This window comes from Tachysurus fulvidraco, chromosome 14, assembly GCF_022655615.1.
Source record: "Tachysurus fulvidraco isolate hzauxx_2018 chromosome 14, HZAU_PFXX_2.0, whole genome shotgun sequence".
In the NCBI taxonomy this organism is placed as follows: Eukaryota; Metazoa; Chordata; class Actinopteri; order Siluriformes; family Bagridae; genus Tachysurus; species Tachysurus fulvidraco.
This window is the reverse complement of record NC_062531.1, coordinates 8,402,836-8,425,361: the sequence shown is the minus strand read 5'-3', so window position 1 is coordinate 8,425,361 and position 22,526 is coordinate 8,402,836. Positions and strand designations below refer to the sequence as shown.

The following is a 22,526-nucleotide window of genomic DNA, read 5'->3' as shown; positions in this document are numbered from 1 at the left end:
TACAAAACTGCAAACAAACGCACAGAAGAACACAGTATGATACAGCATAATACTGCTACTACTACAACTAATACTATTATTATTAGTTGTAGTAGTAAGTAGTAGCAGTATTATAAGATGTGTATTAAAGTTTACATAATTCATAACTAAACAAATTGTTCTGTGATATTTACAAAGTGTTTCAGAAAGGCTGAACTTTGTTCATATTCCTGACACGGCTCATTTGCATGCGGTGACACCCATAAAACCATAAATGTTTAAATGCACAACCAGATGGGGGCATGAAATGAACAATCAGAGTAAAGGCTAAAAGACAGAAGCAGTATTTACTTTGAGTAAGAGTGAACAATGAGGGTAAAGTCTGAAAGGTAGAAGTGGAAGTTATTTTGACCTGAAATGGACAATGAGAGTAAAGGCTGAAAAAAGTCTTGAAATGAAAGATCAGGGAAATGGCTGAAAGATAGACATGGATGTTATTTTGACTTAATTCTATGGCAGTAAAAATGCTTAATAATATAGTATACTAACAATAATAAGTGAGTGCGTGAGTTTTGACAAATTTACAAGATTTTCATGAATACCATTTCTTGACGAAACACATAAATCCAGCATCATAACCGAAGCCCAGTTAAAGCTTTAATAAAAAAATAAATACTATATATACACTATATAGTATATATTTTTTAAATATATAAAAAATATTATATATATATATTTTTTTATTAATTTTTAAAAATATACTATACCAGAGATATACTACCTCAGAAAATAGTGTTATGTTTTTGTATGTAGTATGTTTAGTATTTGTCTGAGGTAGAACAACAATACATTTCTAGTTTCAACAATAGAAGTCTGGTTTTCAATGCCAAATTTATACCACAACATCTTAAAAAACCGTGATGTTTTTTATGAGCAGTTTATTGTATCGTGAATATATCAAACCGTAACACCCATACAGTAGAGGAGAACAATATCCAGCTCAAGGAATGAACAATAATCGCAGAATGTAGTTTGAGAATCGTAGTTTAAAGGGCGGGTGTCCGCGTAATGAGACTATTGTCTTGGGAGGTGATTAAAAAGCTGTGAATACAGTGTAAAGGCGACTGATAGCGGATGCCCGAAGACCGCGGTTTTCGGAAGTGACGCGTCAGACCGGCTGTGAGAGACGTTTGTTTGTGGATAGGGGGGGAAAAAAAAGCAAGCGCGATTCGCAAGGCATCCAGACGCTTCAAATTAACCCACAGGTTACTCCAGACTGAGAGGTAGGCTCTTTTCCGTCTGCATATATCTTTAGGTTCGAGGATGTGCGTACAGATAGGACACGTAAGTGAATTTAGCTTGGCTACTTTAATGAATTGAAGACGATTTCTGCACATAGCGCAGTTCAGCAGACACACTGCAGCTTGTGCGACACAACGGGTAGTGAAAAGCTAAATAAAATATCAGTAATATATACTGAAAATAACAAGGTGTATCGTTTTATCGTCTTGTCTTGCTTTAAGACGTGTGGAGAAACATCCATTTTGTTCATCACGCAACTCCATAAATCTAGCCGCTAGCAAGGAAATTTATCCGATTAGCCAGCAGTAAAGCGTTGCTAAGATACTGCTTGCATTGTACCAGAGGTTGTGCAAGCTAGCCACTGAGCTATGAGCTAGCATAGTTATCTAATGGTTGTTTTTTTTTATATCATCTTTAGGTAAGCTAACAGTTACTTTATTTAACAGCGGTCTTATTACACATTGAAACACAGTTGGGAAATATTTATATTTAGCTTTTATTAGAGAAATATGTATTGTTTATTAAAATGTAATTCAAATGAAATCGCCAGCCAGTCAGATAGCCAGATTAGCTAACATGAGCTGCAGTACTGAACTACGCACTGGACAGAAATGCTAGCTTGCTAGCTTAGCGCGCTAAGATGGCGAACCAGCATGTACTTCACAGAGTTCTCGTCTGGCTAGTTCAGTCAGCATAATAGAAGCAAATAAATGCTATAAAGATGTTGTTGTTGTTTGATTTTATTTATATCTCAGTTTAGTTAGCGCCGATGTGGGTTGTCTTGCGGGTGAGACATGCAAAGTCTGTTCTTTTTTGTTACAGACATTTACAGTTTATTGATGTAAGAAAGCTTGGAGTTTTAAAACCAACTGCTATCTTTAGCTATTTAAGTTTCGTTTTTACAAAAACGATTGAAAAAAAGGCGAATCTCTTTGCATTTAAATACATGTTTATTGTTATTTCTGAGTAGTTATGAGTCATAAGTCTAGCAGGTCGACTTAATACGTAAAATCTGTCTAAACGTGTATTAAACCCTATATTACTTTTAGCTGTAATTCGGCGTGCTTTTTCGCATCATGGAATTCGTTTGTTCATTCATTCTTTTGAATGTATTGGTTATGTGGAATGCAGGAAGAAAAGGTAGTGAAGTGTGATTGTGATCCGTGCTGAGTTGGCAGTCTCAGGGTAACAGGCTAAAGCAGAGTTACCAACTCTTTCCGGGAAAGAAGCTAATGCATCCTGAAAACGTCCTACAAATCTCCAGGTGGCGTTAAATATGATATTAAGTGTATGGTCAGGATCCTTTGCATATCACACACATGATACATGAAGAAGGAAGGTTCTCTGAAGACACACAGAATGCAATAGGATGGAAACTTGTCTTATATGAAGAGAGCATGGCAACCCATGATTTATGTATTTGGTAAATTTGGCAACCTTGGGCTGATGTTTAGCTCTGATGCTTTTGGTTTAAATAAAAAAAAAGTTTGGTTGCTTTCTTGAGGCTGTTTAAATGTATCCTTGGTGCTCAAAAACTTTTGGAATCTTTAAATGCCTCTGTTTGAATGATCATAAAGTGATTCCACAGTATAGGTTATTTCCTGTGTGTCCAGGAATAGTTTTTTCCCCTGGATTTTGAAAGTTAGAATTGGACTAAATTGTGGTTTTGAAATGGAATTTCTGTTTATTTCGGATTTTATAACTGAACGTGTACGAATATTCATTTAGACATAAATCACACAGGGCAAAAATAAGGTGATGCATTTCCAGCAACGGTTAGTATAAGTCCTTTCAAATCAAGAAAAAAGAAAAGTAGGGAGAAACACCGGCAGTAAGCTGTAAGTAAATTTCAAAATGACTTCTTGGTTATGCGTGATGAGTTTATCAAGAAATTTGTGACCAATTATTTAATCGTTCATTAATTTTCTGGTTTTCTTGGAGGACTCTGCAACCGTTTTTGGATTTTGCAATGGTGTCTCAATTCAATTCTATCTCAAATAGTGGATGAACAATTGTTGGTATATAAACTCTTTTAGGTAATCAAATATTAAATTTCTCATTCACTTTGTCTAAAGATAACCAGAGATAGTATCAAGCATGCACAACCCATTTAATCTCTCAGGTGTTCACAGGTCTGCTGTGTGTGTGTGTGTGTGTGTGTGTGTGTGTGTGTGTGTGTGTGTGTGTGTGTGTGTGTCCGTGTCCCTGCAGCCATCTAGAACTGCATTCCTCAAATCTGCTACCCTTCCTTCACGTTGCAGTGGGCCATTTTTCAACAAATAACCACCCACCCACTTTTTTTGGTTGCACTTTTCACACTGTCTCAGCACTTATGTCATATTCTACATTGAAACAGCCATAGGGATCTTATATAATTTGAATAGCTCTATTTTATCAAGGTAGGTCTGTGGATGTCTAATTTGGCGTTCACTGTTTTGAGTATACAACAAGGTTTGATTTGTGTGTTCCTCCTCCTTGTTAAACAGCCGGTTCATTTTCCTGTTGGTTTAAATATAAGCTCCGTCTCTGACGTCACTTGTTCAGCTGGGTACAGGTGTGTGACGTGCATAAAGGTGTGGTGCCGGCTTCATGCTGGTGGCATGCTGCACAGAGCACATTGGAATGTAAAGCCGGGACTCAGCAAGGGCGTGCTTAAGTTTCTTTTCTTGCCACAACCAGAGTGAGGAGGAAAGAGAAAGTTAATCCCAATCATGCCTGGATCATAAAGGAGGCGGATACCTTGTTTCTAGTTGGTGCTGGTTTGCTTAGGGAGTAGGTGACGTGGGAAAACACAGTTTGGCTTTAAGCACAGACTAAAAGGAGCTCATTGACAACTTTTGATTTGCATGAGAGCAACTCTTTAAAGCTTGGAAGGGAAAGGAATTGGCAGTTTTTGCTGTGATCCTCAATTCCTAATGTCTTGAGGTATAGTTAAACTCTTTATTTGTGGGTTTAGTGGATGTCTAGAAATGAAACAGCCTTGATTAATTGCCTTTTTCCCTTCTTTCATTTTTGCAAAAATGTGTTAGTATTTACCACTTTGCTGTTTGCTTTCTGTCTGTTTGTATAAAGGAATTAAATGAGCTCATGATTAAAAGGTGGTGATGAGTAAAACATTAGCCTTGTACAAAACTGAATAACGTGTGTGGCTATAGTGCCACACAGACAGTAATTCAACTATGTTGGATTTGCAGTGTGGTCATTTTTAATAAAGTAAAGAGAAAAGGCCTGTGAACATACTTTACTCGTTAAGCATACGCACAATTCCATGCTGAAATATCCCAGTTTCTGAAGTCCAGCTGTAGGATTTTCCTTAAAACAGCTTGCATATTTATCTGAAGAAGTCATTTAAAAAGCCCAGACTGGATCAATGACTTCTTTTATATGTCATGGACATAAAATACTCTTGGAATAAGGAAACAGGAGGAAGGCCGTTTATTCACTTTCCAGATTCTTCTAGCAGTGTTTCTGGAAGCAACTGTCAAGAGAAAGATGGAGTAAGTGTAAGCGTTTAGGAAATTACCATGTCCAAGTGTGGATGTGGAAGTTTGGCGTCTGTGTCCTTATGTGACCCTGTGCTGACAGAGGCCTCATTTTGACACGCAAGCATTTGCAGAAGGGGTGAGAGGAAGAGAGGGAGAAAAGGAAATCTGGGAAAAGTAGAGAGAGAGCTCTAGAAATAAAAAGTTAAATTTATTTTTTTTTGTTCAAAAAAAAAATCCATGTCCAGAAAAACTGCACATGTTCCTAGCGTCTTTGTGATGAGTATTAAATTGCATACAACATGCTGACCTCATTTTATGTTTAACAGAATAACAAAGGAGTCTAAAGACTGAAGTCCACTTGAACCGTTGGAGAAGTGGATTATGGCGAAGAAGAACAGTCACAAGGGTAAGTCGTGTAAGCACTATCATAAGGTTTTCCCTGTACTTGGTACTTGTGTAGCCTTCACACAAAAACCCTCCTAACCCTAGCTATTTCTCTGAATCTGGTGTGTCATTTTCCTTTAGAAGAGTATATTTCTACTGTGTATTTCAGACACTAGGCTATTAATAATCAAGGGGCAAGAGGGTACTAGGTTGTGTGACTTGAATTAAATTGCATGTTTCTCTCTTTGTCTGTGATGCCCAAGGGCATCCACATTCTTCTCTCTGTACAAACAACTTTGACATGTTGACTTTTACATGTTAGCACACTGTTATCACATGGCCCTGACTGCCTTGATATGCGTCCCAAAAGTTGTCTCCACAGAAACGATAAAGTTCATCTCTCACCTCCAATTAATTAGCGCCTTCTGTATATTTTGTTCATAATCCTTCAGCCGTAGGGGTAGTGAGTCTGTAGAGATTGGAACTGGGATGCTGCACTAAGATCAGCAGTTTACTTGGTTATCTCTGTATATGTTTAACTCCAATTTGTAAAACAGAAAATGTGTAGTAAGTCAATCTTTTTAATTTGGGCCAAACTTGCGCTGCGATCTTTATCTTTTTCCAGTGCACACAGACAAACACTGAAATCTACCCTGGATTACCACAGAGACCCTACTTTACGACACTGACTATACATGCTATTTAACCTGGAAGCGCATGCTGTAAATTGACGGGGGTAATAAAATGGAGAATAGCTCAGATGGTCTGGAAACCAAATGCTCAGAGGGCAGTAATTCCTCCTTTTTTTTCCTTTTCCATGTTCTAAAGCATTTACTTGGTCTTCTGGTACTTAGTAGTACGGCTAAGACATTAATCACAATTTGAAATATGACCTCCATCACAGGAAACTGGGCCCTGGAGTACTCGCTGTCCTGCACAGTGTAGTGCTTTTCCTGCTCCAGCAAACCTACTGCAACACAAAGTGCTTTAATTATTTGAATCAGTGAAAACTGTAGTATATGCAGGGCAAGTGTGTACACCAGAACTGGGATTAGAACGTGTGCTCAACAATTATTACAGGGGTGGATAAATCACTAGCCTGGTTTTCTATTCATTGTTGCCTGGCAGTCAGGTAGCTTTAACAAACTGAAAAGAAAGACTTGTACCAATGTTTCGAACACAGGTTAGGTTGAAGTACTGCTCTTAATAGAGATGTGACGCACCTTGATAAGCTGTACAATTACATTTATGGCATTTGGTAGACGCCCATTTGCAGAGCGACATGTGTTATGTAATTTTTCTCGTGCTGTAATTATGGCACCAGTATAAGCTGCTTCTCAATCCCACAACCTGCTAAACCACACAATGCCCAAAGTACAACCTGGTTGACAGTTTTTATTAGCTGGAATAATTTGCATGCAGGTCTGGCTGGTGTGACCGGCAGATGAAACCAAGAAAAGTAAAGTTCAATATAAAGCCATCAAGAAAGGGAGAGAAAATAAAGACAGACTTAAATAATACATTTATGTTGGATGTGAGACCTGAAAGACCGGTAGATTTTTTTTTCTCGAGGGCACAAATGATGTCTTATGTTGGAACAGGATAAGTCTGTATTCGGTCTCCTAGCCTGTATTAATAAAAAGTTAGCATTATATTATTTTACTGTAGCTAGCACTTCATAGTTGACTAGGCAGCCTTTAATTGTCCTTTGGGCTAGCTAATACATCTATGATAAATTAGTTCAGTCCTTTTCTTAACAGTTTTGTCTAAATGGAGTTATGCAGCAAAATTGCAATCAGTGCATGATGTGACATACGCGTGCTAAACGATATAACCGACACATCCACCACCTGGATGATCTGGACCAATTTCTGAGATTTTTTCTCTCGTATCTGGCTCGGGTGATCTATCTAATCTCTCATATTCTCACCATCATTAGCAGAGAGCACTGATATTGTGACTGCTGTGCTTAATGATCATATATCTTGTTATTCTTGCTATGTCAGGAAACTCCTCTTGCTTTTGAAAACACCCTTACTGGTTTCATTCTCAGCCTTTTTTCCGTAAATAACAATTAGGACGTTTTCACTTGATTTTGTTTGGAAACGGAGCATAAATGTACCATTTGTATGTTGCATTTTATAGTATACTGTAAACTGAGGGTTTTGGTTTCCTCTGTCAGATGTTTCAGATGTAGAAATAGATTAAAATGTTCCGTTTATCAGATCAGGATTTTTCTATTTATAGATTTGGATTTATTCAAGCTGGGAGACCATAAATAGTAAGATTTTGTGTTAAGGTCATTATATTCCATAACTTTATAATGTATAGTAGGCACTACGAAGCCCATCACTTTCCGATTATAGTATTCTGGCACACAATTGACTCTCTAATCACTTTACATTCACATCATTTAGTAAATTATAGGTTTTATTGAATTGAACCACTCTAAATAGTTGAACTTTACTTCCGATTGAGCTCAGTTTTAACGTAAATTGCCTTCATTCTGACTACAGAGCAGGAACAGTGTGTATCTGATTCCAAACAGAATTGATTGTGCATTTCATTACAACATGCATCTCTCTAACCATCAACCTGATCAAAGCCTAACATTCTCTGTGTGATAAAATCACACACTGCTAGCAAACCCATTAGGGAGATTATATTTACTGCTACGTTTGTTAAACTGGCTGCTTGCACACAAATGCAGGAAATAAAGTGCAATGCAAATAAAAACCATTACCACATCAATTTGGTAAAGTATATTTAGATCTAAAAATCAAAGTTATATATAATTAAATAATTAGTAATAATTAGTTTGATTAAAAACTGATTGGTGTGGCACTTCTGTGTGTTTTCTAGAATTCACCAATGCTGACAGTTGTTGGGACTTTATTAATTGATCATGTATTTATTTATTAAATTTGTGTGTGTGTGGGGGGGGTGAGACTCTTCAGTGAAAAGGTGAAAATAAGCACCTGTGTTAATAACTTATGACTTAAGTTTCAGTTCAATGAAATAGAAAGACAATGTGTACAAATGTCTTCAAGGTCGGCTATAGGTATGGCTAAAGTTGTAATACTTGTTTTATTTTTGTTCGACTTTACTGTGACCATCACTCTGTTGTATATCTGAGCTTTGAGCACTTGATTGAGGATCTAGCACCTGACTGCTATAGCATCTGACATCTTTAGACTTTACTCATTTTGTTAGGCAAATTGTATTTAAATGCACTTGCAAATTCCTCTAGACAGGAGTTAGGGGTGCACTGCAAGGCCACAGCAAGCTTTTGTTACTCACTTCCTAAAAGATTGCAGTAATCAGGTCACTGTGCTTTATGTGAAAGGGAAAACAGTGGTCAAAAGACCACAGTGTAACCTCATGCAGTGAAATAAATAGGGTGTTTTCTTTTTGTGAATGCTCTTTGAACTGTTTTGCGCCTACGTGCGTTTCATAACAGCCCAGACGATACCTCTGTAACTAAGTATTTCTTATCTTTCCCTTTTACACAGTAAGCATTCTAAAGGTTTACAGTGCCTCTAGATTCCTTTTTCCCATAGATGTAATGTAAATTAGCAGGTTTGCCACAGCTGTACAACTTTTTAAGAGCCCTTAACAGCTAGCTTGGGGGTGTGTTCCTTTCCTCCAGTCATGTATAACACATATAAATTATGTTCATTATATAATTATATATAATTAATTACTATATTAAATATATAGAGTATGTGCATATGTGTATAAAATACAAACCGTAGAGAAACATTAAACATGGCTTGATGTAGGGGAAAATTGAACAGAAAATGCAGATCTCAATCTCAAGGAACAATTCATGAAAATAATTTAAAATCATTAAACCTAATTCTGATGACTGAGGCTGGTTGTATTCAATGCCTGGATTTCAGACTGTGAAGCTGTTCACCGTTTAACCTAATAATGGATCTCACAAAGCATAAGATATTGTAACTACGACTTCTCATAAAGACTGCTAACTGAAATACCTCACCACACAGCAGATGGCATGAGGACAAACTAGGAAGCAGCTTTATCTAGACCCACCAGTGTGCTGTCTGCATCTGATATCTGCAATTGTAAGATATCCACCTAATAATTATCAATAATACAACTGTCCTAGATATTTGAAGCCTATATGTGTATTTGCATATAAAATATTGAAACGGTTGATTAAAGTCTGCACCTTTAAATATTTTAATATTTGTGGTTAGTTAACACTTTGTGACTTTCAGTATGATGGGCTGAACTGCCAGCTCACATGTTTCATTACTTGTTCTTTATTATTTTTGCTGTGATTTTAAGTAAAATATAGTTTACCCTCATATAACTCAAGCCGATACAACATGCATACACTAGCCAGACATAAACACTGTAATTTACATGCGTTGCGAGAAGAAATCCCGGCTTGTAGCCAGAACGGTGACTTAATGACCTTTTGTCGATCACAACGTGCTGCATTAAAAAGATGCTCAGTCTGTATCAATGCAAACTAGGTCAGCAGGTCACTTGCAGCAGGACTGCCTACTCAACCTCAACAATTCTGACCTACTTTTAACTGTTCTTCATATTTTTTGCAGGTTTAATTTTAATTCAGGGGACTTTAAAAGTTTACCTATACTTCAGTACTAAACTAAAATTAATACTCCTGTGGAAAATTACTCTAATCTTGCGTCTCAGCAACTGTTTCATTACTAGAGAAACACTTGAGTGCTGGTAATTGTAATCAGTCTTCTCCCATATGCTTGTTTGGGGGAAATAAGCTTGTTTAAATAGCTCCTAACCATAATCCCAGTGCATTTATGTCTGCTTGTGTTAAGGATCTATCTACATTTAATCCTGTATGAGAGACAGCTTTGGCTCTGTGTGGGGAAAATAGAGAACAAGCAAACTAAAGGGAGGGAGGGGCGGAGGGGAAAAAGGGGCGTCAGGAGGTTTAGGCTGGGATGGGACTGCGTTTGTGGATCCCTACGTTTTTGATTTTGAAGTTTTGTCTGGATGACTCTGGCTAAGTATAGGCTGTGCATGGACTGTTCATGTCTTCGGAACATGCCTACTTGCTTTTCTGCTGCAAAAGTAAGTAAAAAGCTTTGAATAGAATTTCTGCACTAGAAAATGTTTTTGGAAACTGTCCCATAGTTAGCATTTAGCAGTTTAGTGCGGTTACCAGAGTAAGTAGATACATGTGAAAGACTACAATTTCTATGGTATTATTTTAAATGAATAACCTAAGATGTTTTTATAGTGGTTTCTTTTCCCATTCTTCTTCTCCCTCTTTCTTTTTTGTCTCCCTGGGCTGTTCTTCTGACCTACATATATAGAGGAAAATCCCCCACTTCCTTGTGCCAAGTCATGCAGAGTTCTCAGGCTGCAAATGGTATAACTCAGACCGAACTTTTAACTCCATGCTTTCCATTTGTTTTGTGTCCTATAATAGATACGTCAGGGGTGGAGTTTGACACGCACTCCAAAATGGTCATGTCCCAAGGAGGAACATTTGAAAGGATGAAAGAAAAGGTACTGCTTGGATTTCCTTTTCTATTTATCATTTCCAGAAGTCACTGAAAGTGGCATTCCGGAAGCTCACAATAAGGAAAGACTCATTGACTTTTAAGTGTTTTGTTTTTTCCACTCTGTATTTGTGCTGTGGTGTAGATTCTCTGCTGCATTTCTAAATGCACCTTAATAGTTTTCAGGCTTTGTGACTGAATTATTTTTGTGAGTGGCCTAATCATGATGATGCATATGAAAATAGAAGACCCAACCATCCTAAACAGATAAAAAGAATACTGCATATATTTTGTCTTGGTCATATGCTGTTTAACTGCCTGTTTTGAGTAAAAGTCATGTATGTAGTCAAGTTTTATGATATCTAGTGCATTGAATATTGAGGTTCACTGCACAATGCTGTTATGAATTATCTAATATAATTAGAGGTGTGACATTTCTTGGAAGTAAATCTAGAACCATCATGTGGACATGTGTATTCCAAAACTGACGTGGCTTCCAAAATGTAGGACAGAAGTTAATAGTCATGTTTCTGTGGATTATTACTCTTCATGGACACTGACCACATCATTCTGTTACTGATTTCTGTTTTCCACCAGATCAACGCAGTGAGAGCGGTGGTTCCTAACAAGAGCAATAACGAGATCGCCCTGGTCCTGCAGCACTTTGAGAACAGCGTAGATCGGGCCGTGCAGGCTTTTGTCGAAGGTACGACTCCTTTCACAGCACAGTTTCCGTATGTTTGTCTTGGAGCTGATGTAGGATTAGTCCCACATGTTGTAAATGAGTATTGATGATTTTTTTTTTATGTTGTTTTTGGAAAACTATTCCTAGATTTAAGTTGACTGACAGTAGCGTCAGTTTGCTTGTGTGTACATGTTTATCTCTCACACTCATAGACAACTGGAATGCGTGTCAGGAATTTTGACACAGTTTTAACCTTTTTTTGGCCTCCAACACACCCAGACCTACCATTTGTAAAGCTTTTATGATAAGCTTTTAATCACTGAAAGGCAAAAGCAGCATCCCAACAGTGCAATTAGCGCACAAGCTGTGCGGAGACAATGATTTGGCATTTATTCAAATGCCATAGGTGTCTGTTGTGATATGTGCATCGTGTTTATTCATCTACAAGTGCCTAACATGTTTTTCTTCTTCTTTGTCTGCCCCCAGGCAGTGCAGTAGAGATCCTGAAGGAATGGAATGTCACCGGTAAAAAGAAGGTGTGTGTGCTTATGTAATGACGCAGAGTGAATGTCTGCGTCACAGCTGGACTCTAAAACACTTTAGTACTAAATTTAGCAGCAAAGGTGGTGCCTTGTTAGCCCTAAAGTGTGCTTTTTTTTTTTTTGTAAATGTTTTTTTGCAGAGGTTTTCATGTTGTATTATTACTTTATTTGTTGTGTAGGTTAGTAAGTCTGTTAATTAATATATGACTTAACAGCCTAAGAAGAAAAAGAAGCCCAAACCCCAGCCGGAAGCCCCGGTAGATCCCGCCCCATCTGAATCTGTCTCGTCCCCTGAGGTGGCATGTGCAGGGGCTGTTAATGGTTTCCATGCCAACGGTTCAGCTGGTGCTGATGGTGAGTCTCTGGACTCGCTGAGCGAACAGCTGGACTCAGCCTCGTTGGATGCAGCCGAGCTGGAGTTGGAACCTGCTATGCCTGAGATCTCTGTCACAAGTAAGCATGATGTTCACCGAATATAAATGCATAGCTTATAGGTGCTCATTGTGATAACCAATACAGAGAGAACTATTATACCGCAGCTCTGCTCTGATTTGTAAAAAGGTGTCGATTAACTTTATCCAACATTAGCACTGATTGTGCTGTTTGCTGTAATTCAAAGGATTATATTAGTGCACATGTTCTAATACATTGACGTTTCTCTGATAATAGCTCATTCAAAAGGTATTGTGTGGTTGATGCTACATATTGTCTAATGATAATTTGGTCAAAAACATGTAGAAAAAAACAGAAATGTTGATATGGTAAAGCTTTCTGTAAGGAGATGTTCACTTTTCAGTTTTTGGTCTTATTATTTTTAAGAATGAAATGAACTTGAATGACCTTTTTTGTCCTCTTAACTTGAACAATTAACATGAGCTGCTGAGCGTTTCAAATATTCATTGCACCATAATGAAACCCGAAACCTGTGGTTCACTGGGCTGAAACTGATAAAGTAAAAAGTGTATACACCAAATGCCAGGACACCGTTTAAGAAGCAGGTGTATCCTTTATTTGTTTTTCTTATTAGTGTGTTACTTATCTGTTTTTAAATTTTTCCAGGTGGAGAAGCAGAATCTCAGAAAAGCTTAGCCCCAGCCTCATCCCAGCAACGCACTACTAATGGAGCTCGACAGAATCAACACAATCGAGGCAACAAATCCCGCCAGAGACCTTCTACCAGTTCTCACAATGCTCCTCTTTTTCCACCTGATGATGGCCAACACGGTTCCTCAGCCAAAAAGATTGGTAAGAATGCTGCCATACTGCATGAGGTTTGAGAGATATGACTGGTTTGGGTTCATTTTTGACTCTGACTATGAAAGATCTTTCTCCCATCGAGTACCTAGAAACAAATCTTAGTAGTTTTCTTTTTTGTCCCACACTTCTTCTGATGCCTTTATCTTTTGTGTATAAAGTATTATTTCCACTTAATTCCCATGTTAAACCAATGATGCTGTTTGCAAACAACTTAAAATTGTTTTCCAGACATTTCCCCACTAAAAAAATAGTGAAAATGCCTTTGAACTCAGTGAGATACTAGAAAATTGTTTTTCACTTACTTTTTCAAGGCCACAAAACCACTACTCTAAATTTATCCTGTCTGAAATTTCAGATTGGCAGAAGTGGAAGACTTGGGTAATTTGAGCGTGGCAGAAGGACTTACTATAGGAACGCAACAGATTTTGTTAAGTTTCTTTATTGTAGGTGTCAATCTATATGTTTAACTAAAAGCTGTATTTTTATAGTGTCAGTGCAGAGACGAGGTATTTTAAAGATCCAAAGATGATGAGGATGTAACTGTAGAAAGACTCCATTTATTTATTTGGTTGTAGAAGCTAGCACACAGCTGAAGTGGGAAGAATATTTACGTGCCAACTTGATTCATTTCTGAATCTTCTCTACATCTTATTTAATTGCAATGTCGTATTTCTAACACTACTCTAAGCTCCTCTATCCAGTGAGTGAATGGATAATGGGAAAAGCATAACTGCACTGTAAATACTTTCATTTTTGTTTCTCTGGCTTGAGGTCAGATGACATTGTCAGGTGAATTCAGTGAGTGTGAAGGAGTTTTGTTCCTTACTCAGTGCTGAAACATGATTATTCTGGGTAAAGTAAATTAGAAAAATTGTGAAAGTGAAACAAGCAAATAAGCAACCATTAGGAGTTCAGAAACCAAGACTGTTAATGTTCTGGTTTTCCTACTGAGCTAGAAACCCACTTTTTATATATATACGTGTCTTCAGTTTCTCTTATGTGACCATCTGGTAAACGTCCCACCATCCCATGGCCACTAAATTATACATTTCTGAACCATGATTTTCTGTGACCTCACCAATGGTGGGTAGATAAACAGGCTCGTGTCAGATCGATAAGCACCCGTCCTTGTGATATGTGTCCTTGTGCACGTCTGTTTTTGGAACCCCTATCCCCTGTTCTTGTAAATTGCGAGATATTTACTTTATTACTCAACTTTGATCAAATAGAAGCAATGTAAATTCAGGTTGTTGCACCTATTCCATTGGATTAAACCTGTTGCTAAAATAAACTGGTCACAGAAAAGAGGTTACTTAAAGGGTGTGTATGTGTGTTTACTAATGGGAAGAAGGTATTGAGTAAAAGGTTTTGATGCTGAGAGACCAGCTGTTTGTGTGCTTCTGTTATTCACCACACACCTTAGCCAAGAGACCGTAATGCTCTCATGGGTATTTCAGAGAGAGAGACTGAGAGAAACAGAGACAGGGAGAGGGAGAGAAATAGACAGGGAGAGATGGAAAGAGAGAACACTGAGCCCCAGCAAGCCTCAAAAAGGTGTAGAGATGAAGTATTCATTTAGCATCAGCTATGAAGTTTGTCAACACACAGACCCACCGGCACATTGCACAAGGGATCCATGTATCACAACAGGGACTCTAATGTCCCTGACAGGGTCTATCTCTGTAATTCTGTGGATAAATCTGTGTACTTCTGGACCTCCACACATACACACAATATAAAATATATAAAGTACAGATACAGACGTACATTTTGAATTTTTACTTATGTATGTAGCTGATTGTGTCCCTGTCTAACACTCTAAACAGACCTGATTTCCATCTGATCCTGGGTGTCCTTGTGGAGCTGCCATGTTGTCCCCTGCCTTTTACTCCTTTAGTATGTGTTATTGTTGCTGTATACATGTATATTACAGTTCTTTCAACATTGCAGTTTTCAGTCAGATCAACCATCTAGTGAGCATCAGTTCTGTGGCCAAAAACACTTTGTAAAAAATGGCTGCAATTCATAAATGGTAATTAACAGTCTTGATACTAAACACTCGAACATAGTCGTCCCCCCCCCCCTCGTGATTATAAATATAAGGAGCATATTTAATACTTGTATTTCTTTGTAGTTAATGATTGCCTATAATCTGTATCCCATAGACCACCAAATGCCAATATGCCTCCCTTGAGGTACTTTACCAGGCCTTCACTTCAGCAGCCTTACGTTTTTGATTGTTTGTGGGTGTTTCTGCATTTAATCTTTTCTTCAGTGAGTGAAAAACATGCTGTTGGATTTAAGCCAGGTGATTAACTTGTCCGTTTAATAATGGCATTCATTTGAAATCTGTTTGTTTGCTGCTGTTGCATGTTTTGGGTGAACATCCATCTGTACTGTGAAGCGTTATCCAATCAGTATAAATGAATCTGAACAGAAAGTATACCACTATACACTAGGTTTTATCGTGCTACTTCTCTCAGCAGTCGCATGATCAATAACATCCCCTGACCAAGTTCCGTTGGCAGCAATACATGCCCAGACACTGCCTCCATGATGTTTGACAGATAATGCAGTATGCTTTGGCTCACGAGTATGGATGCTCTTTTCTTCCTATCATTCTAGTACAAATTAATCTCCATTTCATCAGTTCAAAGAATCTTATTCCTCAACTGGGAAGGCTTTTATTTTAAATAGATGATTATAAAAATCCAATCTGGCCTCCCCCCCCCCTTATGAAAGTTACCACTGGTTTGCACCTTTAGGTATTTACATTCTTGAAGGCATCTCTAGGTTGTGGACTTTGACAATGGTACACCAACCTTCTTGAAGTGTTTTTTTTCCCTTCACCAAGAAATGAATAGGTAACAGCTAATGAATCTACTTCATTCAATCATGCAATTATTTTTAATCCTGTGGAAGGTTCAAAGGGAGGGCTATGTTAAACAAAAGGCAACAACGTTATTGATTGCTTGATTTCAAATCCATTATGGTGGTGAACAGAGGTAAGTTTATGAAAATTATTTCACTCAAGGGCCATCAGTGTCTGTGCATAAACATAGATGTACCTAATATAAATGTTTTGAGCTGTTAGCCATGTTCTAGCAATTCAGTTTTGTGCTGTTTTTCCACTTGATTTCTTTCTTAGCATCGAACATCGACCGCTCAGTGAAGGATCTCCAGCGGTGTACAGCATCTCTGACACGATATAGAGTGGTAGTAAAGGAGGAGATGGATTCCTCCATCAAGAAGATGAAGCAGACCTTTGCTGAGCTACAGAGCTGGTAAATCTGTCATACACACTTCTACCAAAGATCTCTACTGGCATGAGCAAGATTCTGCCATGTTCTTTGTTCAAGAACTGTATAGGATTAAGAGCTTGCTCTGCTTAGCTATGTTTAAAGTTTCAGTGTAAATGAAGACTTTTATGACCCAACCTATTTGTTTTGTGGGTCATGTCAAGATCTCTGGTTAACCACTTGTAAGCAAGAACATTAATTTTAACCAACCAGAAGCTGCTTTTTTTTCATGGATTAGTGAAATTGTCTGGAAGTGGTATTTTGTCTGCCCTTACTGCAGAAAAATGTGCATCTACATTTGATTTTAATTGTGATCTTAACAGTCATATTGCTGTTTGAGCTTAATTAGCTGTACTGTCCAATCTCATAACATAACCTACATGTAGGTGCATGACACAGTAATGAACGCAACCTTTTTTGATCACTAATATTGACAATACTGGCAATGTTAAACATAGATTTTTTTCTGATCGTGTCCAAGTGCATAAGGTACACACATTTAGGCAGAATTATATAAATATTGTAGTTTATAGTTTTGTTTTTGTACTGTGTTATATTTAAACCTTAACAACTGCAGGACAAGCAAATGAAAACATTTAAACATTAAGGAAATTGTTGGAGTGCTGTGACGGTAGGTCATAAAGAGTAACCCACAAATGCAGCACAACAAAAAAGTTTTATTATTTTGATTAGGATTTCTCTTTTCATTGTAATGTTTTGTACAACAGACTGTTGATGGCACCCTGAGACGGGTTTACTCATTTATTTTAACCTTAGAAGCGCTGAATGAGAATTCTGTCTAAGATTTATATTGAGTGGAACAAATGATGCCACAATTTAGAGTTGGTCACCTCCATGAACAGTGTTTTCCCTCACAGATAATGGTGACCGATTACAAACACTGTTTTTCTCTTTCTCTGTCACAGTCTTATGGATCGAGAGGTGGCTCTGATGGCTGAGATGGATAAAGTCAAAGCAGAAGCCAGTGAGTATATCTAGTTTCTTTTGGACTTCATATTAGTAAAAAGAGTTTTTTTTTTTTTTTTTAAATACACTTTCTTTGGAAACAAAAGTAGTATTTTTAGACTTAATTTAGGTGTAAAATCAAAGGCAATAATCTGAAAATGGTTGCTAGGCAAATATTTGCCGGAAGTCCTAACCAGAGTGACTTAAAGAAGTCCTTTGGTGTCTCTTTTAAGGACATGTACTTATGTTATCAGTGTAAAACCCTGTTAACAATGAAGTCTTCAGTCATTATTGGAAAATAGTCAGTGACAGACAGCTGCCATTTCTGACAGCTAGTGGAAGTTCTCAGCGTGCTGTAGTCTCAAACTAGACATGGTGCAAAACAAGGTTTGATAAGTGCCCTCAGGTACTTTTGATGCATCCCTAATTTCACATCCAGGTCGGTGGAGGGCACCTGAGCGTAACAGAACTCCCAGTGAAGAAACACTCGAGTCATTCTTTTTCTTAGACACTATGCTCTAAGGCACACTCAGGTCAGCTACTGACAGAACCCATTAATGGTTCTGCACTGCTAAACCACAGTCAGCCATTTCCAAGCATTTTCCCACCATCTGGACTGTGCTGTGGACAGTAACGGAAATTAACAGGAGCAGCACCATTTAAAAAGTGAAGACAAGATTTATTCAGTGCTATTCTGGTTTGTATGACTCGGGTGTGTATTGGTCAGGGGGCAGTGTAGCTGTGCAGGAATGCATACCTTACAAGGAGTCCATTATCCAGGTCTTCGCCCTGAGAAACACTATCAGGTGTCGCGCTTCACTCAATGGCTCTTTTGTACGTGTGCGCAGTTAGGAGACAGCAGCCTACAGTAATCCTGCTTTCAGCTTCTATGCTCAGTTCTCTCTCCTTTCCTTTCCCTGGCTCTCTTTGCCAGTACTTTTTATTAAAAAAAAAAAAAAAAACGACCAAAAAAACAAAATCCTTTGTGTGTCATCCTACCTGCTGGATAAGTGTCTCGGTGTGGGTACTGTGCATTGCTGGAGAGCCCTACAGTGCTTCCAATGTAGAGCTCAATTTCTCTGACACTTGTTTGTGTGCTGAACTTAATGGTTTGTGTGCTTAATGGATGTCTTTCTAGTCTTTTCTACATAAAGTTGTCTTCAAGTTGTTTAAATGGTCAAATGAAACGGATTGAAGATCAGTGTAGTGAAAGGTGATTTGTAAGGTTTAAGTCTTTTTCGACCTCATAATCTATATCTACTGTAAGAAAAAGTGACTTACAATATTGCTGTTCATTACCTATGGTGACACTTCCTTTTGAAACAGGAAGCTGGAGAGAAAGAGATGACCTCCACCTACAGAATCGAAACGGACTCAAGGGTTGCTTAGCAACTGGTTAAATTATGTAGAGAAGAATATAAAGATAGCTTGTTTCCAGCTATGTAGAATTTCTCACTGCCAGTTGGCGCTTTGTGGCTTTATCATGTTGCGTATCCTAGAACAAAGCTTTCCAACCAGGACTTCCCTTGGCGAACAAGGAAATAACTACATGGCAGTACATTAAAACCGCATTAATAATGAGCTCCCTAACATGCTTCATTATTTCCAGATCCATGCTTGCTGATCATTTCTCACTCTCTCGAACACACACATCCTCAAGCTGTAGGTATATTTAACTGTATGTGTTTGTTTATGCTAGAGCATCACTATCAGTGTAGCCGTGGTGTTTGAGGTCAGATATAACTTTCCTGTGGTAAATGAACATACTTGCACTCAGGTATAGCCCTGTAAACTCCAACTTGGCTTAGTGGTTAGCACGTTTGCCCCACACCTCCAGGGTTGGGGGTTCGATTCCCACCTCCGCCTTGTGTGTGTGGAGTTTGCATGTTCTCCCCATGCCTCGAGGTTTCCTCCGGGTACTCCGGTTTCCTCCCCCGGTCCAAAGACATGCATGGTAGGTTGATTGGCATCTCTGGAAAATTGTCCGTAGTGTGTAAGTGTGTGAGTGAATGAGAGTGTGTGTGTGCCCTGTGATGGCTTGGCACTCCGTCCAGGGTGTATCCTGCCTTGATGCCCGATGACGCCTGAGATAGGCACAAGCTCCCCGTGACCAGAGAAGTTCGGATAAGTGGTAGAAAATGAATGAATTATACTGCTCAAGGGCAGTTTAACCATCTTCAAATAGTGTTTTTGTGTGATTGTGACCACTTTTTTTTTTAATCGTCTGGTGTAGTGTCCATCCTGGATAAGCGTCAGAAGCGAGCGGAGGTGTTGAAGAGACTCACTGACAAGTCTGCCTCCATGTCTGAAGAGCAGCTGTCAGAACTCCGTGCAGATATCAAGGTACGAGCATGCATATATATATGTGTGTGTGTGTGTGTATATACGTACATGTACATACAGATACAGCTAACCTTGATTTCTCTTCTCTTTATTTTAGCATTTTGTGAGCGAGAGGAAGTACGACGAGGATCTTGGAAAAGCTGTTAAGTTCACGTACGAACTTGAACCGCTTAAAGCTAGCGTCATGACCTTTGGATCAGGTAGAACTTTGACGTATCTGAATGTAGGAGAGTATTGAAATTCTGTTTGACTTGTTAACATCCTGTCATGTTTTTGGTCTTCCTGTGTAGTGTATCATCCGCAGACTGGCTACTCCAATCGCTCTCGCTGTAATTCCACTTCTTCTTCCGTCACTGGCTCTGCCTCTGTAGAAGTCTCTGCTCCACCTCAAGCTCAGACCCAGGCCTCTGGTTACACAAGTCGCCCCAACGTCCCCCACAAACAGGTAACGCACACACAAACACAAAATTCCATACTCTCTCTCAAAAGTAGGTATGGTCATTATTATTTTTATGTTTTATAACGAAAAGCGTGGCTGTACTAACGTTTCTTTTTATGTCTTTGTGATTGTGAAGGTGTTCCAGGGTAACAGACGTATATTTCAGAGTTTTCCGGGTCAGCGCCATAACGGTAGCTCCTACTACGACCGCAATTCCAACCGAAACACCTACCGCTATTCCGGAGATCAGCGACACCAGAGCGATCGTAGCCAAGGCGACCCTTCCAACTCGCAGTTTTCAAACAGCACAAAAGGCCCCGTCCACCCCACTGTGTTGTCCTACCAGCAAGACCGTCCTGCCCAAAATGGGCTGCCACAGAGGCAACCTCGGACACCCCCAAAAAACCCCTGACGCACACCCTAAATGCCCTGGGCCCTTGTTCCAGTTCACCATCCGTTCCCATTTCCCTCCCTTACTGTGCATCCTTCGTTCATTGTCTATCCACATCCATCACCTTCCTTAAAGCCCCACATCCTTGTTAGCTCAGATTTTCCATACACATGAAGAAGAAAATTCAAAGTTTACATTTTTCTCTTTTTTTGCCACCTCTTACTCCCCCTTGCCCTCCCCCTATGTCCAATTGATTTGTTCACTTGTCCCTTCATCTCTTACCCCTTCGTTCAATCATATTCCATATTAAACCTAATATGAATGTTCCTCAGATTATACAAAGATTTTTTTTAATGGCAGTTTCTGTTGTTCTTTCTTTAAGACTTTTGTTAATTTTTGTTTTTCCTCATTTGGGAGAGACCTATGATACTTTATTTCAGTAAAGGTGCTAAGAGCTTTTACTGATGAATCTTGTTTAGTTCTAATTTGTAAACATGTAGTGCACTATTCATATTTCTTTCTTTTAGCTTTAGTTTGTATTACATTTTGCAATTGTTTTCTTTCTATCACTTTTTATATAGTGCGCTAATCATTTTTCAAGCTTTCGAGCTTTAATATATCGTCTGTTCTTAAAATAGAACATCTCTTCTATCCGTTTCTTTTTTTTTTTCGTTTTGTTTTAATGCTTTTTTCCTTGATCAAAGTTGAAAAGTATGGTGTTTAGCTGATGGGCTAATAGATTTTTACATTGATTCTGAAGTCAGATGTTAATTGCAGTGTTGAAGGGTAGATATGGTTTTAAAAAAAAAAAAAAAAAAAAAAAAAAGAAGAAGAAGAAATTGAAACACGACCCTTAGTCTCTGTAGAAATTATGAAGAAGTGCTGATGACTGATGTATTGACTGTCCATGGGGCTAAATGTTCTGATCACAGTCTGCCATATTTAAGGTCTTGCAACCTAATGGCCATGCCTTTTTATTTATTGATTTTTGGCTTTTGATTCACAGCCATTTTCACCATTTCACTTCTATTTAAAGGCCACAGTGGGTGCAGAGGTTAAACCTGTCTGTCCTTTCCATTCTTCCACAGTTTGCCTGCATTTAATATACCTGCCTTTGATCACAGAACAACCTCACTTTAGTCTTTATATGAAGTGACTGTGTGTGCATACATATGTACTACTAATTCTTTCACAAATACATATGCTGTATTACTATCGGTCTACACTTGTACCAAGTAAAGGAATACTCAGCTGTTTGTTTCTCAGACTTTTGAAGTTTGTTGAATGCATGTCATTTGACCCCTCTGAAGGTGCTAAAACTAAAATGTAGGACATCGACTTTTTCTTGCTTGCATACGATGACTGATATACCTCAGATGTCAGCCGTTATAACTCTGATAATCTGTACAGAAAACCTGGGCTGTGCTTTTCTTAATTTTAGATTTGAGAAGTGCATTAAAAAAACTATACGTACGAAGTGGCCGTGCTGCTATCCCTTAATCGAAGTCTGGTTTAAAATAAATCCCCTCAATGCCCTGATTGCAAGTCTCATTCCACTGCCTTAACAGCTCAACCTGCAGCTTACGTGGCCGTTCTCTTTCTGAGTTGAATTTCTAGAATTAGCTTGTTCTTCTCTCCGTTTCAGTAAAAAACAAAACAAAAAAAACTCTGTAAGAGACCAGGAATGAAAACCACAAAGGAACAGCTAATTGAAACAGTCACTGCATGCTTAGTAGTACTGTGGCTACAGTGAAGTGTTTGCATCCAGTTGTGCATTCTTGTCACAATGACCACTTATTTCCTTCTGAAGTCTGCTGACCCTCCACCAAATCGGAGTGGAAAAATAAATCGGCGACATTACCTTGTTGTCGTCTCTCTCTCTCTCTCTCTCTCTCTCTCTCTCTCTCTCTCTCTCTCTCTCTCTCTCTCTCTCTC

General features: G+C 38.5%; 1 protein-coding gene across 5 annotated transcripts; it reads left to right on the top strand.

The window, feature by feature from the left end:
* Nucleotides 1-1,037: 1,037 nt before the first annotated feature.
* On the top strand, nucleotides 1,038-22,526 carry spats2 (spermatogenesis associated serine rich 2). 5 transcript variants are annotated; one of them, XM_027166468.2, is made up of 13 exons: nucleotides 1,038-1,323; nucleotides 5,093-5,172; nucleotides 10,597-10,676; nucleotides 11,267-11,375; nucleotides 11,841-11,890; nucleotides 12,112-12,349; nucleotides 12,956-13,141; nucleotides 16,302-16,437; nucleotides 17,379-17,437; nucleotides 19,652-19,761; nucleotides 19,859-19,961; nucleotides 20,052-20,206; nucleotides 20,337-22,526. In XM_027166468.2, the coding sequence occupies exons 2-13, from the start codon at nucleotides 5,148-5,150 to the stop codon at nucleotides 20,610-20,612; spliced, it is 1,527 nt and encodes a 508-aa protein (XP_027022269.1). In that variant the 5' UTR covers nucleotides 1,038-1,323; nucleotides 5,093-5,147; the 3' UTR covers nucleotides 20,613-22,526. The 5 variants fall into 5 exon arrangements, with proteins under 5 accessions (XP_027022269.1, XP_027022267.1, XP_027022270.1 ...); XM_027166466.2 differs by having other exon boundaries at nucleotides 1,039-1,262; XM_027166469.2 differs by lacking the exon at nucleotides 1,038-1,323 and adding an exon at nucleotides 1,681-1,699.

Bases quoted from the DNA above. Each gene is read 5' to 3' on its own strand.
- spats2 (XM_027166464.2), top strand. From the start codon at position 10,196: ATGTCTTCGGAACATGCCTACTTGCTTTTCTGCTGCAAAA. The intron at 10,236-10,596 runs GTAAGTAAAAAG...GTCCTATAATAG, and splicing joins CTTGCTTTTCTGCTGCAAAA to ATACGTCAGGGGTGGAGTTT. The intron at 11,376-11,840 runs GTACGACTCCTT...GTCTGCCCCCAG, and splicing joins CGTGCAGGCTTTTGTCGAAG to GCAGTGCAGTAGAGATCCTG.